This window comes from Denticeps clupeoides, chromosome 4 (genome assembly GCF_900700375.1).
Source record: "Denticeps clupeoides chromosome 4, fDenClu1.1, whole genome shotgun sequence".
In the NCBI taxonomy this organism is placed as follows: Eukaryota; Metazoa; Chordata; class Actinopteri; order Clupeiformes; family Denticipitidae; genus Denticeps; species Denticeps clupeoides.
The window spans coordinates 20,588,727-20,603,303 of NC_041710.1; the positions used below are offsets into that span (position 1 = coordinate 20,588,727).

The 14,577-nt window shown below is 39.9% G+C and overlaps 1 protein-coding gene across 9 annotated transcripts in view; it reads left to right on the forward strand.

The window, feature by feature from the left end:
• Positions 1-14,577, forward strand: part of LOC114789033 (LIM domain-binding protein 2-like) — a 28,177-nt gene that overhangs the window by 12,385 nt on the left and 1,215 nt on the right. Inside the window, exons 3-9 of one of the 9 annotated variants that reach the window (XM_028978078.1) lie at positions 5,654-5,826; positions 9,102-9,224; positions 10,030-10,113; positions 10,755-10,878; positions 12,098-12,148; positions 12,261-12,394; positions 13,741-13,839. In XM_028978078.1, the coding sequence (XP_028833911.1) occupies positions 5,654-5,826; positions 9,102-9,224; positions 10,030-10,113; positions 10,755-10,878; positions 12,098-12,148; positions 12,261-12,394; positions 13,741-13,839 (788 nt within the window). The remainder of the gene's footprint in view (positions 1-5,653; positions 5,827-9,101; positions 9,225-10,029; positions 10,114-10,754; positions 10,879-12,097; positions 12,149-12,260; positions 12,395-13,740; positions 13,840-14,577) is intronic. The other 8 variants (XM_028978080.1, XM_028978079.1, XM_028978086.1 and 5 more) reach the window with 8 other exon arrangements.

Below are 14,577 nucleotides of genomic sequence, written 5' to 3' on the forward strand. Positions count from 1 at the left end.
AAAGAATATATATTAAGAAATTCCAAAATTTATAAAAACCTATTCTAGTATACATATAATAGAATTGAATAGATTAGATTAGAACAGACTAGAAAAGACTAAAAAAAAAGATCAATATGGTCTTGTTAAGTAATGTTCGTTTGGCAGAGCAGGGCATTTGTATACGGTTCCCTTTGCTGAGGTCAATGATAATGACAAAGCAGTTTGCTCTATTTGTCTTCGCAAAATCCTTATCAAAACGTAACTTAATACCACATTCAACTCACCACAGGGAGGAAGAAGCAAATATTTTTGTTCTTATATTGATAGTAAATTATATTTATATGGGATACAGGGTTACAGCCAGGACACCAAACTGTAGGAGAGAAGTGACAGATCATTCATTTTTGTCCGTGCATACATAACAAATAAATTGCAAATAAATACATTCATGAAGACATTCTAAATAAAAAACAAGGATTTTCAAAATAAAAAATAATATAATTAATATATTATAAATTATGTATAATAAGAATATTATATATAGTTTGAGTATGTGAATATTGTGAGTTATGAGGCAAATAATCACTTATAACAGTATATTACAGAGTTGCAAATCAAATCTGATAAAACTTCAGTGTGGTTGTTTAAAGTGCCTTGTTATGTGGCTTTGGTTTTGTCTTCTAATAAATGGAAGACACTGGTAGAGATGGTGTGCAGAGGAAGAGGGGTTGGCTATAATATTTCAATTTACATGGCTAGGATTTTACACATTGTATTACATTATAAAATTATATTATCAGTTTCATATCAGTATTAGTGACTGGTGAGTACCGCCAACCATTATTATTTTAGAATAACCCCCTAACTCCTGTACAACCAAAATAGATTGTAGATCTATTTTGGTTCTCACTGAAGTTTGTTAATCAATAGAAACCCCATAGAGACCGCTGAATTGGCTCTAATTGATTTTCATAATTAGTGCTGATTAGGTTTAAGAGCTCTAATTGATTACTAATGCAGCCTAATTGTTCCATTCTTACATTTGTTGACACTTTTAATGCTGAGGTGAAGTTGAGTGCATGCACTCAATCCATTGATAGAGAGAATGAAAGAGATTATTTTCATAAACCGTGTTCAGTCTAAATGTGAAAAACTGTATTTATAAAATGCTCTTACTGCTGCAGGATAAATCAAATGGAATCCATCAAATTCCATAAAGATGTAATCTAATGATGAAATTTGCACAAGCCCCGCCCCATTGCTGACTTCATTGGGGATTGTTTTCAGAGCGGCGAAGCGTTCGGGATGCGCTACGCAGCTGAGGTTAGCAGAAACACGGAGTTAAAACTGAACACCACAGCTAAAAATGGTGGGAGGAGGGGGAGCGATGTAGGGAGAGAGGACGATGAAACTTTTATGAGGGTGATTCATATTTTATGTTTTAGGGTATGAGCAATAACACACACCCTGATTTTGTGGGTGGGTGTGCATGCATTTTTTCCCTATATGATGTACAAGTTCAGTTATATATCCTGCTGTTTTTCATGGCAAATTCCACTCAACCACACATCTCGCCAACCAAGTCTAGACAACAGCTAATGCTAGTGATTCTGTGCTAGCAAAGATTTATGTGCACAAAATATCACAATTTTGACATCGTAACCGAGCAAGCAAACAATCTATAATCCATTGCTCAGTTTTTCCGCACATCTCACACACATGCAGGTGTACATTTGTTTCCAGGAGATGATTTCAGCACAGATTGATTGACAGTCATCACAGTCTCTTCAGCCTTACTGGATGTCAACGCAACTTTTAGAAATGCATGGCTGTACTGCATTTGAGTGAGGCAAATGTTGGTTTTGATGTAGAATTACTCATTTACTCAACAGTTCACTTGGGCTGATTCAGATGATGCTCCAAAAACCACATGTTAAATGGCACTGTGTGTGGTTATATATTTATTAATTAAAACAAAGATGAATTTGGATTAAGATATTTGTGCTTTACACCAATGTACTGATGAGAGAGAGCCTGGTAGTCATCGGGAGGACATCGCCTGGATCGTGTCCAGCCGTGGGATGGATAGATTAGCATTTGGAAAGGGCATCAAGGGAAAATTAACCTTCCCAAAAGACACTTATTAAAGGATGATGATTAAACCAATTTCAGTATTGATATACTGAACAATGAAAAATAACAAAGTGTTGGGTTGAGACAAGTAATTAAGATGTTGGCCTAGAGCAGGATTTAACACCACAGCTTTTCCCATCTTGGGATTCATCCTGACCATACACTGTATGTGCACATGCACATATGTGTGTATTTTGACACTTGAGTGCATGTTGGTATGAATCACAGCCGTGTATTGGTGAAGAAACACTTATTTCAACATATGTTTTTTTATCAGTGTCTCTAAATAAATTATTTATTATTAGTTTTTCATGAGCAACTCTAGATCAGTCATACAGTTACGAATAGAATTGTGGGAATACCTCTTAGATAATCTCTTTATCCCCAGGTCCATTTGAAAAGTCAAATTTAGAATTGTCATTAGCTGTTTTACTTTAGTGTACAGGCTGCCTATTGCTTGTCTCCCCTCTCCCCCACACCGCTCTCTTTCCACTCCTTTTTTTCCCGTTTTCCATACTGCAATAGGGCCAATTATTTTCAGGAGCTTTTTTTTGTGTGAAATGAAAGAAGCAGCGGAGTGTGAGCTTTTACTGAAGTGACAGCGCGAGGCTTCTCAGGAGTGAGTCAGCATGGCCGTGTCTAAAGGCTGAAATTAGCCCTGTTTTTGTCCTGTTCTTCACCCCAAAATGCAGATTTTGATAAAACTATAGTAGTAGGTGAGGGACAGCTCTCACATCAAATGACATCAAATGGTGGAGGAACATTATGCACCTCATTAAGGAAGAGAAAAAGTCTGTAAAATAAATAGTTCCATTCCGTATGGAGTCAGGTGTGTATGGAAACCTATAGGGGTCTGTGTGTTATCTGCATGTATGTGTTTTGGTGTAGTCATAGACTGAATCATGTCTTTTATTCCATCAAAGGATGCTTTGAATGTCAGCTCTCTGATCACATTTCCACACATTCCTCCCAAACCACACCTCCAGATTTCAGACACCCAATCCCCGCCATTCTTTCAAATCGTTAATGTAACAGTGATGGTGGTGACCCGACTTTCCTCTGTGCACTTCCAGCATGTTTATTAAGAGCAAAGCACGTCTTCTTTTTCTTCTAAAGTTGAGCAACTTGAAGTCATGTCACTTTAAAATGAAGGAATGGTGTACAAAGCTCAGTTGCTCTAAATACGATTTCAGTCACCCTTACCACACAGACACACATGAATGGTTGGCAGAAATTGATGCAAATTAATTAAATTAATCTCAGAAAAATATACATTCTAAATATTTCAGTTTGCTGTTTATTATTTTAATATTAAAGTTTCTGTGTATTGTTACTGGGTTGTTGAACACAGGACTGAGGCGGATACAGTTTTGAATCATGTAGGGATGGGGAGGTTTTGCACATGGGAATAGAGTGGTACATGCTGGTATCTAAGGATTTAAGGGACCTGATATCAGGGACAGTTTAAAATTAGTCTATGCATAAAGTCTGCGCTGGCAAATATGGCTGCTCACAAATCCCACCTCTCCACTTTAGTCATGTTGAAGCTGACACAAGTAAACATTACACATGCACGGTAGAAGAATAACCTCCTCTTTTTAGCTTTTAAGCCTCATTTTAGAGCAAAACATCCAAATACTTCTTCATTCTAGATTATCACCCATCAATATATGACCTGCGCAGACATCATTAACAATTGTGGGGTTCATTCTTGTTTTCTTTTCGATTTATTTATGTAAATACTTTGATCTTACACTACTGAACAAGGCCCACACATTTAGTGCATAGCACTGTGCTTAATGCCAGTTTGAAAATAGGGCCCTTGGTGTTTCCATCTTGGTCTTTTTTCTTTCTTCCTGTCTTTTTTCTTAATTTCTTTTTGGCTCAGACCTCTGGCACAACTCCACCTGACTTTTCTAAGAGCAAAATTCTCTGTCTAAAGAGCAATGAAATAATGTGACTAATTAAAGGAACATTAATTATTTGTAAATTGCATGTTTGGATCCATGTAGCTGGAGAAACATATGTTGTTTTCCAAAAAGAAGCTATTTTCTGATATTCAGAATACCTTCAGATGCATGTCCAACTCAGTTTGTTAAAAAAAAAAAAAAAAAAACAGAATTAGTCCAAAAGGGATGTTTTGTGTGTGTGTGGGTTTTCAGTGTCTCTGGTTTCCTTTGTGGACATTTGGTGACTCTGGTTATGCTTATATTCCTTCCTTGGTGTTGGTTTGTGTGTCAAGCCGATGAGTCTCATCTGCACTGTGGATCTCATAGGTGTTTGTGATTCTGAATGGTCAGGAGATTGCATTTGATTGACAGCTGCAGACAGAATCGGGGGGGACATTGAGTGTTAAGATAAACCGGCTACATTTACACCTTTGAATACTCCTGTGCTGCGACCATTCCCGTACATCTCTGGCCAAGGTGCTCTGATTTACACATACACTGGGTCATGGGGGTCGTCTGTGTGTGTGTGTGTGTGGGTGTGTGTGTATGTGTGTGTTGAGAATATTTTAGCAGTCGAGTTCTCTGGTGTGGGTTTGATGCCTGCAGGCTTTACTGTGCTGCTGCCTGTTTGTTTCTGATCCACAGGAGATTCTGTACACACACACACACACACGGATGCACGCACACACAAACCATCACACACACAACTGCAATGATTATGGCCTGTATTTCCTGGCCAGACTACCCAGCATCATTTCAATATTTTGTTTTTCCTTCAGTTATCAAAGCTATGCTAACTAATGTAATAGAATAAATACTTGATATTTTGAATCAAATTATAAAATGACACTATACGGGTAACATTCTAGTAGAAGTCAATTCAGATGGAACAAGACTCAGGTCTCCATAAGATACAAAAAATTATCATAGCTGAGAGCTGTGTGTAATGTCGCCTCTGAAGGTGGTGGGGACACATATTTTCATATCCTCAAGACTGCTGTCCTCATTTTCTCTCAGTCCTTTCAGAATAAAAGAGAGAAAATGAACACAATATAGAGGAAGAAAGATAAAAATCCTATTTGAACAGGTTGTACACAAGCAATAGCTGTAGCTATTGTATGGCACTAATGTGGCCCTCTGCAGTCTCTCTACAGTACAGTGGTCATGCATAGGCTGCAGGCAGCAGTGGAGAGGTTAACTGATCATCACCCACACCAAGTGGCCATGTGGGCAATAAGAACAGCGGCAGTGCTTTCTTATTCAGCTTGGTTTAGCCTGGCTTCCGCCCCCCTCGTGCATACACAGTTAATGCCATGCAGCATTGGCCCTTACATTAGTTGTTTAACATGTTCTTTCTTCCTTTTATTTCCTTAATACTGTGTTAAGCAATTAAATCAATGTGTTGTCTACCTCCCTCCTTGTAAAAGGTAAAACTATGAAAAAAATATTATTTGTACCAACTTGTACTGTATAAGAATATATACATTTCTTGTACTGAACACAGCATATTGAGAACAAAGATCTGCCTAATTATTTCACTTATTTCTTGCTCTCTCTCTCTTTGTCTCTCTTCAATCCTTGTCTTTCAGCAATCGGTCGTACGCTGATCCCTCGTTACTTCAGCACTGTTTTTGAAGGAGGAGTGACGGATCTCTACTATGTGCTGAAACACTCCAAAGAGTCCTTCCACAACTCCACCATCACTGTGGACTGTGAACAGTGCAGTATGATCACCCAGCATGGAAAGCCCATGTTCACCAAGGTAGCTGAAGAACCAGCACAAGCTAAGCTACACAATTCAGTACAGCACACTTCCACACAGTGCAAAGTGGTGCAACACTGCAAATTGTTGTCCACAAACCACCTTTTTTATTAAAAAATTAAGCTTTCATAACTAGCCAATAATCACAAAGCAGATCCTCCATAAACACTGACCTGCAGCTGTCACATGTTACTTTTGTAGTAGTGTTAATAATGATAGCACGTTAATAACACGTTATTGTAGTGCATTTAATGCTACTATTTTTTCCTGCTCTAATTAATACAGTCTGCTCTAATTAAATAATAGTCTGACCCTTTGAACCAGATGTAATGAAACTGCCCATGTTCTTACATGGTTTGCTATAATGCAGTAGGTATTAATTAGAATTAATATATTAATTATATTTTCCTTTCCTTGTACAAGTAAGTATGATGCACTATTATTCAGACATAAATGTCTTATGAGTGAAGCAAACCACGTTATCACATATGGTGTTTTCCATTCCACTGCAGAATTTTGAACTTCAATTGATTCAAAGCTTCAAACCAGGATAAATAGTAGAGTTAGTAGAGTTAATGCATTATTTAGCCATTAACTTTATTTATGTCCTCATCAAGTCTTCATTCCATTTTTCAATAATGTCTAGAGCTGAGGTTGAATTTTTTCTCCCTACTGGAATTGTCCTGGTTTTTTGAGCTCCCTCGCCACTACACCAGTGTGTCTTTGCATTGCCCATTATGATTCCATGAAGCCATCCTCTTTTGGGATGCAATATAAGCTTTGAAGCAGATTGGGCTTTCTTGGACAGGTTCACCAGCATCTTCATCTCACAAATCAATTCAAATCATGGATCTATCTTCTGAACAAAAGGTCTGCATGCACAAATAAAATGATCACCTGTGATCCAGAGTCCTTATGAATTTGGCTTTGGTTTGCATTTGGTTTACTCCTTCATGAGCATGCCATTTTACAAAGGCTGTTCCTGCCAATCACATCCTGCCAAGTCCTAGTCAATATGAGTGTTCTCCTGAAATGTCCCACATCTCCCTAGGCTGAACATCTTGGATTGTTACTGGATAGAAATAAATAATCAACTGTTGTCCCATTAGCTGCTTGGAGTGCCCATCTTTCTGCCTGAGCTGGACTCCAAGAATCCAGTTTGGCACCTCTCCATCTGCAACTCGTAAATAAGGAAGCGAACAACCCATAACAAGGAATATGATTTTCTTCCACATGCATGCTGTGGAAGTGAGCCCAGCTACACCAGGCAACCACCGCTCCTGCTTGTGCTTCCTGGCCGTAGGGCATTGCACCCGGTTCTTACCACAAATGCCCTACATTGCCTATTCAGAATGTAGCTGGCAGGTTATAGTTGTGGCCTTGGCATGTTCTTATTTTCCCCAAACCTCAGCCTATTTTGGCTTTTGATTCTGGTTCATAATTCTGGTTATTTTATGTGCCATTTGTTTGGTAGTTTCATTACTTTAAGCATTATAATTCATTCATGGCTTGCATTCATATGTGTAATATTGTTAAATTATATATCTTTATGACTGTTGTCTGTACAGCTTTTACCATTGTTTGTAATAGCAGTGGTTATTGTTACACTATTACTCCATGTTACACCATTGCTTTGGCAACAGTTTCACGTATTTCATGCCAATAAAAGCCCTTTGAATCTGAGAGGAAAACTAACAGGAGGAGGGAGAACAGTGGATAGATACAAAGAACAGTACACTGAGTGAAAAATAAAGAGAAAGAAGCTAAGAGTAAAAAGTAATAGATAGATAGATAGATAGATAGATAGATAGATAGATAGATAGATAGATAGATAGATAGATAGATAGATAGATAGATAGAGTGTTTTTTAATAGAGAGAGATAATAGAGAGATAGATACTCTGCTGCAGGCTGAAATGTTCTCTCTCCTCTTCGGCGCAGAGCTGTAATTTATTCCTAATTGTGAATGCAGAGCTGTACTGTGCACAAAACAAAAAAGAGGAATCACCCCGTCTTCTCTCTTCTACCTCCTCTCTCCCTCCTCTTCTCTCCACCGCTCTCTCTCTCTCGCTCACTCTTTCCAGCATACTCTTTCTATCTCCATTGTATCTATATGTATTCTTCACCAATTTTTACTAAATCACTATGGATGGATAGGGAGGGACAGGAGATTTTGTTTTAAACATGACTCAAGGTAAAACACTTCTTACATATTAAACTTGCTCTCTAACAAATCGCTCAAATCACAGTCAGATAGTTTAACACTTAAATGTTCAAACTCCGCATACAGTACACTACTGAATAACTCCACTTTCCCAAAGTAAATACAGGCCAATTACACTCACTCCAAAATAATGTTGCTATTTATACTGAATTTAATAGTCTTAATACAATGATGGCGGAACCAGCTGTGTAGTGTGTGTCTGTGTGTGTGAGAGAGAGGGAGGGCGATAGAGGGAGAAGAAGGGAGGCGAATGTGTGTTTTCATTGTTGTGTAGGGAGCCCACGTGAGCCTCTGTGTTCCTGCCAGCCCCTTTCTTGTTGGTCCTCCGGAGAGCATAGGTTCGATGTGTGTGTGTGTGTGTGTGTGTGTGTGTGTGCATGCGTGTATCTGTGTGTGTGCACGGCGGTACTGGGGGCATTGATTAGAGTGTGTCTACCGGGATTACATCCCTCCCGTTGCCATGCCAACTAATCAGCTGCTCTCCGTTTCCCAGGCAACGGAATGTCGGGGCTCAGAGTACCAGAACGAGAATTCTGCACAAACAGAAAATAACAGCTTAATTGGGAAACTATTCTACTCAAACATTTACTTTTTTATTCCCAGCAAAAAATAAGCACAATTAATTAGATATGCTACTGCAAAAACATTGGTTAGTTTGGTGTAGCCAGAACAATTAATTTGTTATTAAGTTGTAGATCATTTTAACATGAATTAATAAAAACTCGTTTTAGTTCTTGTCTTGACAAGAACAAAAAAAAAAACACTTTTTTTAGTAATCCTCAGCAATCTGCAGTGCGCATTATGCTTTAGTACATTAGTACTTGAGTACAAAGTTTTTGAAGCCTTTTTCATTGTGTCAAGAAACTGGGGATTCTTTCTTGCTGTGAAATATGTGCATTTGCAATGGCTTCAGCTGTGTATAATCCATTACACATATGGAGATATAATGTATTGTACCAGATCTGTCTACTTGACTAAATTACAAATACAGTCATTAAATGAAAACAGCAGCTACAGAATATTATGCTCATCTGACTATTTTATGTTTTTAGGTGTGCACCGAGGGTCGTCTGATTCTGGAGTTCTCGTTTGATGACCTCATGCGGATAAAAACATGGCATTTCACCATCAGGCAATGCAGAGAGCTCATCCCTCGCAGTATTCTGGCTGTTCACGTGAGTGTGAAAATCTCCTTTGTGAGGCCACTTTATCAGAATAGGGCTGCAGAGCAGTGCAGGGGTGAAGCAGCATAGGTCTGTGCTAGACTGCAGGGGGGCTTGCATCCCAGCTCTACTTGCTTAGGGCACCCCCTTCAATTTAATCTCCCATTCGTCACCTCTGCTGGCAGTGGAGTACCTACCCGGTCTCCTCTAATGTAACCTTCAAGACATCTAATGACATTTGTCATTCATGGGAACTAAACGGTACAGGAACAGTTCCTAATCCTAATGCATCCTACTTGTAATCCATGTAATCCTACTGCACATTTGTTAACTTTTAAAAGCTATTTGTTTTAAATACTAATAAATGAACTAATTACAGTACATCTAGCTGAAAGACAGGCAATTAAGTGATTCTGGGGAAAATCGTCTGTGTATTGAATTCCCCTGCTGTACGCATACAGCAAAAAGCAGTGTCCACATGTCTATTTCTGCACCCCAGACAGCGGTGGTGTGTAATGTGATTGGAGCGGCCGAATTATTTGAGCATTAGTCATAGCAACAGCAGAGCTCCAACCATGCGCTCCCTCCCCAAACAGTATCTCCACCCATGGCTGCTGTTAGTGACCTTTCAAGTTCACTTTCAATGTGTAAGAGATTGTGTGTGAATGAGTATGGTCTGTTTAATCCAATATGTTGTAGTTGGGCTTGATGCTGGTTGTGTGCGGAGCATTTTTGTCATGTTTTATTTATTTATTTGTCTGTTTATTTATTTATTTATTTTTATCATGAGGACCCATTCTTTTCCCCTCTCTATCAGGCACAAGACCCCGGGGTGGTAGAGCAACTGTCCAAAAACATCACCCGAGTGGGCCTGACCAACTTCACCCTCAACTACCTCAGGGTAAGACGCACGCAGGCAGCCTCATACGGAGCGCAGAAAAGCAGCACCAGCCAGCTCAAGATGCTGACGTTTGGAACGCAGATATATGCAGCATAGAATCGCTTTCCTTTCCTGCCAACCGATTACAGTGGACGAAAAATAGCGAAAGGAGGGAAACTGTGGTAATTTAATCACAACAGATCAGCCTCTTATAATGCTATAAAAAAAACGCGGTGTGGGGTGGGCGAGTTATGTTAACTCGCTTTCATTTAGAAAACATGCAAACAATTCCCATTGTGTCTGTCTGTCAGTTGCTGTATTGAAGCTTTGCTTGAGCAATAAAGTCGCATGTGATCTAACATGTCCCACCCAAAACAGCACGAGTTCCCTCTTGTTCGCCTGTTTTGAGAGGCAGAGAGAGAGTAAATGAGATACTGTCTCAGTCCCTGTGGATCGTGTGTTTCTGTTCACATACTCTCTGTGTGTGTAGGTTTGCATTACATTATAGATTAGTAGCAGCCTAGTGGTCAACAAACCTCTCACATACCATCGCACGTAACCTACCATCGATTGTGGGGGTGGCAGGCCGGGGCTGTGGCTTGCGGAAAAGAGTTCAGATATGCGTGACGTTGTTAAGCGGTTGTGTTTTGTTTTGTCACCAGCTGTGTGTGATTCTGGAGCCGATGCAGGAGCTGATGTCCAGGCATAAGACCTACAACCTGAGCCCTCGAGACTGTCTCAAGACCTGTCTCTTCCAGAAATGGCAGCGGATGGTGGCACCACCAGGTACGGTCATTGCTACTGCCGCATTAAACAAACTGACCAAGTTCAGACCTGGTGAATAGGCTTGATGACATATTGTGACTCACACAAACACACACACACACAATCATCTCCTCTGTGTCTTTCCTGCAATTCTTCTCTTATCTGAACACTCTGAACATCCCTTCTTTCTCTTTACAAGGGAAGGAAACGCACAGCCGAGCTGATAACCCCCGGTTTGGCTTCTATAGGGTTAACCCGGCAACACACATTTCCCTTCCATTTATTCGTCCTGTATCCCCTCTTTTTTTATCTGTTATTTTTCTCCTTTCTCGAGGTAAACAATACCATTAAGCTTACACCACCGCAGCGTGTTTTCATACACAGCAAACATATTTCCCATTCTCAATTAACATTTCAAAGACAGCACACCCAGCGTCTGGGGTATTGTGGATTTCAGCCGAAACAAATGTGGACTAATTAATTAAGTAGCTGACCTTGAGTGGAATATTTTATATACTTTAGTTCAAAAGAATATATGTCTTTAAATTCCCTCGGGGGTAAGAGTACATGAACATGATTCAGAAATCATTCCTCCTCCTTAAACCTCCTCCGGAAAAGGACAAAAAAATCTATTATGTGTTGGTGAAACAAACAAAGGAATGGCATGTGAGCACCACTCATTTTACCAGTCCATGTGAAGAATGGGCACGTTAGTGAGGACTCTCCATGTGCTGAAATGATCGCAGGTTAGAGTTGCCGGTGCCCCGCAGTTGAGATGCTGGCAGTATTGTGGGGTCCAGTGGTGACCTAGCGGTTAAGGAAGCGGCCCCATAATCAGAAGGTTGCCGGTTCGAATGCCAAACCGTCAAGGTGCCACTGAGGTGCCACCGAGCAAAGCACCGTCCCCACACACTGCTGCCCGGGCACCTGTCATGGCTGCCCACTGCTCACTCAGGGTGATGGGTTAAATGCAGTGTATCACATGTGACAATCACTTTTCACTTTTCACTTTTTTTATTCTTAATACCCTGTGCCTTGTTATGTCTAGTAAAAAACTGGAGACAGTACAAATGGCTGTCAGCGTGTATGGCTGAGATTTTGGGTCAAGTTTTCAGTGGCATGTCAGTGCTTTAATGAACTCTGTGTGTGTGTGTGTGTGTGTGTGTGTGTGTGTGTGTGTGTGTGTGTGTGTGTGTGTGTGTTTTCAATTACAAATGTAATTTTTTTTTCTTGTCCACAGGCCACCCACCCAATTTCAAATCCGAAATATTTCCATCCAATCACAAAAAAGGTAAATTATTTCATCCTCAGGACTTCCGTCCTCTAGTCAGCTAACTTAAAGTCAGCACAACACTCATCACCATGTGTTGGATTCTGAATTTATTGTTCTCTTTGTCTGACAGCAGAACCAGCCAAACAGACAACAACAAAACGAAGGAAAAGGAAGAACTCAGCCAGCAGCGCGTCCAATAGCAGCGTAGGAAACAGCAAAAAGCGCAGCCCGGCCAACAATTTTAATCTATCCACGCAGGTACCTGTAAGCATCCCACTTTCACTTTTTAACATTCCTTTACTAACACTTCTCATGCACATAAATAAAATAAATGGTGTTTTTTTAATGTAAGGGAAAAGTCCTCTGGCAATAGTTTAGTTTTTATAGTCTTACTCATACTACAGACTGTGTGTGTGTTTGTGTCCGTGTATGTGTGTGTGTGTGTGTGTGTGCATGAGGATGGGGGAGGTTCAGGGATAGTATCAACATTGCCCCCTGCTGGTGCTTAAATGGATATGGCCCTCTTAGCAGCATGTTCTGCACACTGATTCACTGCTTTGAGTGCCAACTTTATACTGTGGGCACTTGCAAATAAAAAACATTGACAGCAAAATACCCCGTAGAGCCCAGAAGTAGAAAATATTTCTTTTAATTACTGAAATGCTTCTAGGAACAGAAAATATTGGATCTTTTTTTCTGTTAGTGTAAGAGCTACATTGAAAATATCAAAACTGCACCGTGTACCAACAAGCAAATAGTTCCCATTAGTATGACAGCAGATTTCACACAGTTTTTGAGCTTGTTTTCTCAGATGGTTCAGAAAATAGTTTTTTTATTTATTAAATAAATAAAAGTATTTTAATATCCGACATTTATCATTTTAAATTTGTGAATCATAACTGTGTGTGTGAGTGAATGAGTGTGAATGAGTATTGGATTTGCCAGTTACATTCATTTACCCCCAAACTCTAAACTTATCTTCAGAATTTTGGTGTCATTGAATGATAATTGAAATAATTTTTCTAATTCTGCCTCTGGACTTTTTAATTCTTGCCAACATTTGAATCTTTTGCTGGCCTGATAATAATTAATATTATTAATGTCACTATTTCTATTTACCATCCTTTACTGTAATAATTACTTTGAACCTAATCTGCACACTCTATCACTCTTTAAGTGCTAATAATTATTATCAGAATTAGCTGGGCTGCTGACTCATTTTGTTAGCGCTGGAGTATTTTTTTCTGTAATTAGCGACCTAATAGCCTTACTATTAATTCCTTAGCTTCAAGACACCCCTGTCTTACTGTACAGCTTTGTTCCTAGTACCTAGATTCAATTAGACATTTTACAATTGCTAATTACAATTACAGTAGCAGCAAATATCTTCATCTTAACAGATCTCCTGGTTATGCTTCTCTGTGATGTAGCTCTCTGCCTCTGCATATGAAAACAAGAAAATATGAATAGCTTAAGTGTTTTAATTTTCATGTGTATTATTGTCTCAACAAATATTCACTGAGTAATTTTTATTGTGTGTATTATAGTAGGGTTAGCCTGTGCTAGCATGTAGCATTTCTGACTCTCTTTCTCTATGTGATTGTAATTAGTGCTCTCCGTCTCTGGTTCCCCCAGCCCAAAGCGGCCGCCGGATCGACAGGGGGGTTTTCCGCGGCGCGGGGCGGCGGGTGGCCGGAGGCGGAGCCGGGGTAGGTGTGACTGACAGGCGCCGTCAAACAACAGATGGCAAAACCCAGAGCCTGCTGTCAATCAGCACGTGCTGTACTAACGACTCAATTAGCTATGCAAATGAGACTAATTACTGGGCATATTGTCTTGTACCAGACGCCTAACCCTAAATGAATTGAAGTAATTAAGATGCGCAGAGACGTGAAGTGAAGTGGTTTGGTGGCGGCCCGGGTGGCACAATTTCAGGGAAAAACCCAACAGTGTGTTTGTGCACATGTGTATTTTGCGTATGTGTGAGACAGTGCATGGAACAGAGGTGACAATTTCACTGACAATCAGTAATGGAAGAGAATATTAAGGTCTTTATGAAGTCAGTCCAGCCAATGTGACTCATGTGACTCCTCTAGGCTTTGTTAAGTTAGCTGACATGTTCAACAGTTTATCTCCTGCATTAGTTATCATTAGACAGGAGAAGCTGCTGTGAGGTTCTGCGATAATAAGAGGTTCATTTTCTCTCCTTCCCCACCACCTACTCCTCTGTCTTCTCTCACATTCTATTCCTGCCTCTCCTCTCATTTCCTTTTGTCATCTTCCCTTTCTCCTCCTCTTTTTTTATCTCTGCCTACTGTCGCTGTCTTTCCCTCTGCCTCCACCTCGTTGTACTTTCCTCCTTCCTCTCATTTATTCTTTTCTTTCTCATCCTTCTTTGTACACTCTCCTCCCTCTGCTCCCTCTCCTTGTCGACCTTCTCTCTGCAG